Raw genomic sequence first — 473 nt, forward strand, 5'->3', positions numbered from 1 at the left:
TTAGGGTTTATTGTTAACAGCATTTTAATAATTTCAGGTGTATAATGATCTAGGGTTTACAAGGGTTTAAGGGTTTAGGGTTTGTAAGGGTTTAGGGTTTGTGAGGGTTTAGGGTTTGTGAGGGTTTAGGGTTTACGGTGAGTCCGAGAGTATTAAGTTCTTCTCTTGTAATATGCAGCAGCATATCTCCATCAACTCTAAACTTTTTAATTGCTGCTGCTAGCGGCAGCAGAAACAAACTGCATGCAAACTCTATGCATGCAGCAACAGACCAATGGTCTATCCGCTCCCGCTGCTCTAGTTCTACTGAACCTATTACTATACCCCCCGCTGCTGCTGCTGCTGCTGCTGCTGCTGTTGGTGGTGGTGGTGCTGTTGCTGCTGTTGGTGGTGGTGGTGGTGCTGCTGTTGCTGCTGTTGGTGGTGGTGGTGCTGCTGCTGCTGTTGGTGGCGGTGGTGGTGATGGTGGTGAT

General features: G+C 47.8%; 1 protein-coding gene across 1 annotated transcript in view; it reads right to left on the reverse strand.

The window, feature by feature from the left end:
- Nucleotides 1-318: 318 nt before the first annotated feature.
- The window catches only part of EMH_0088940 (uncharacterized protein), a gene marked incomplete at both ends in the record, with an annotated part of 614 nt that continues 459 nt past the window's right edge, over nucleotides 319-473 (reverse strand). Inside the window, one exon of the mRNA XM_013501357.1 lies at nucleotides 319-471. Within this exon, the coding sequence (XP_013356811.1) occupies nucleotides 319-471 (153 nt within the window). The remainder of the gene's footprint in view (nucleotides 472-473) is intronic.

Source organism: Eimeria mitis, genomic scaffold (genome assembly GCF_000499745.2).
Source record: "Eimeria mitis Houghton genomic scaffold, Emh_scaff6764, whole genome shotgun sequence".
Lineage (NCBI taxonomy): Eukaryota > Apicomplexa > Conoidasida > Eucoccidiorida > Eimeriidae > Eimeria > Eimeria mitis.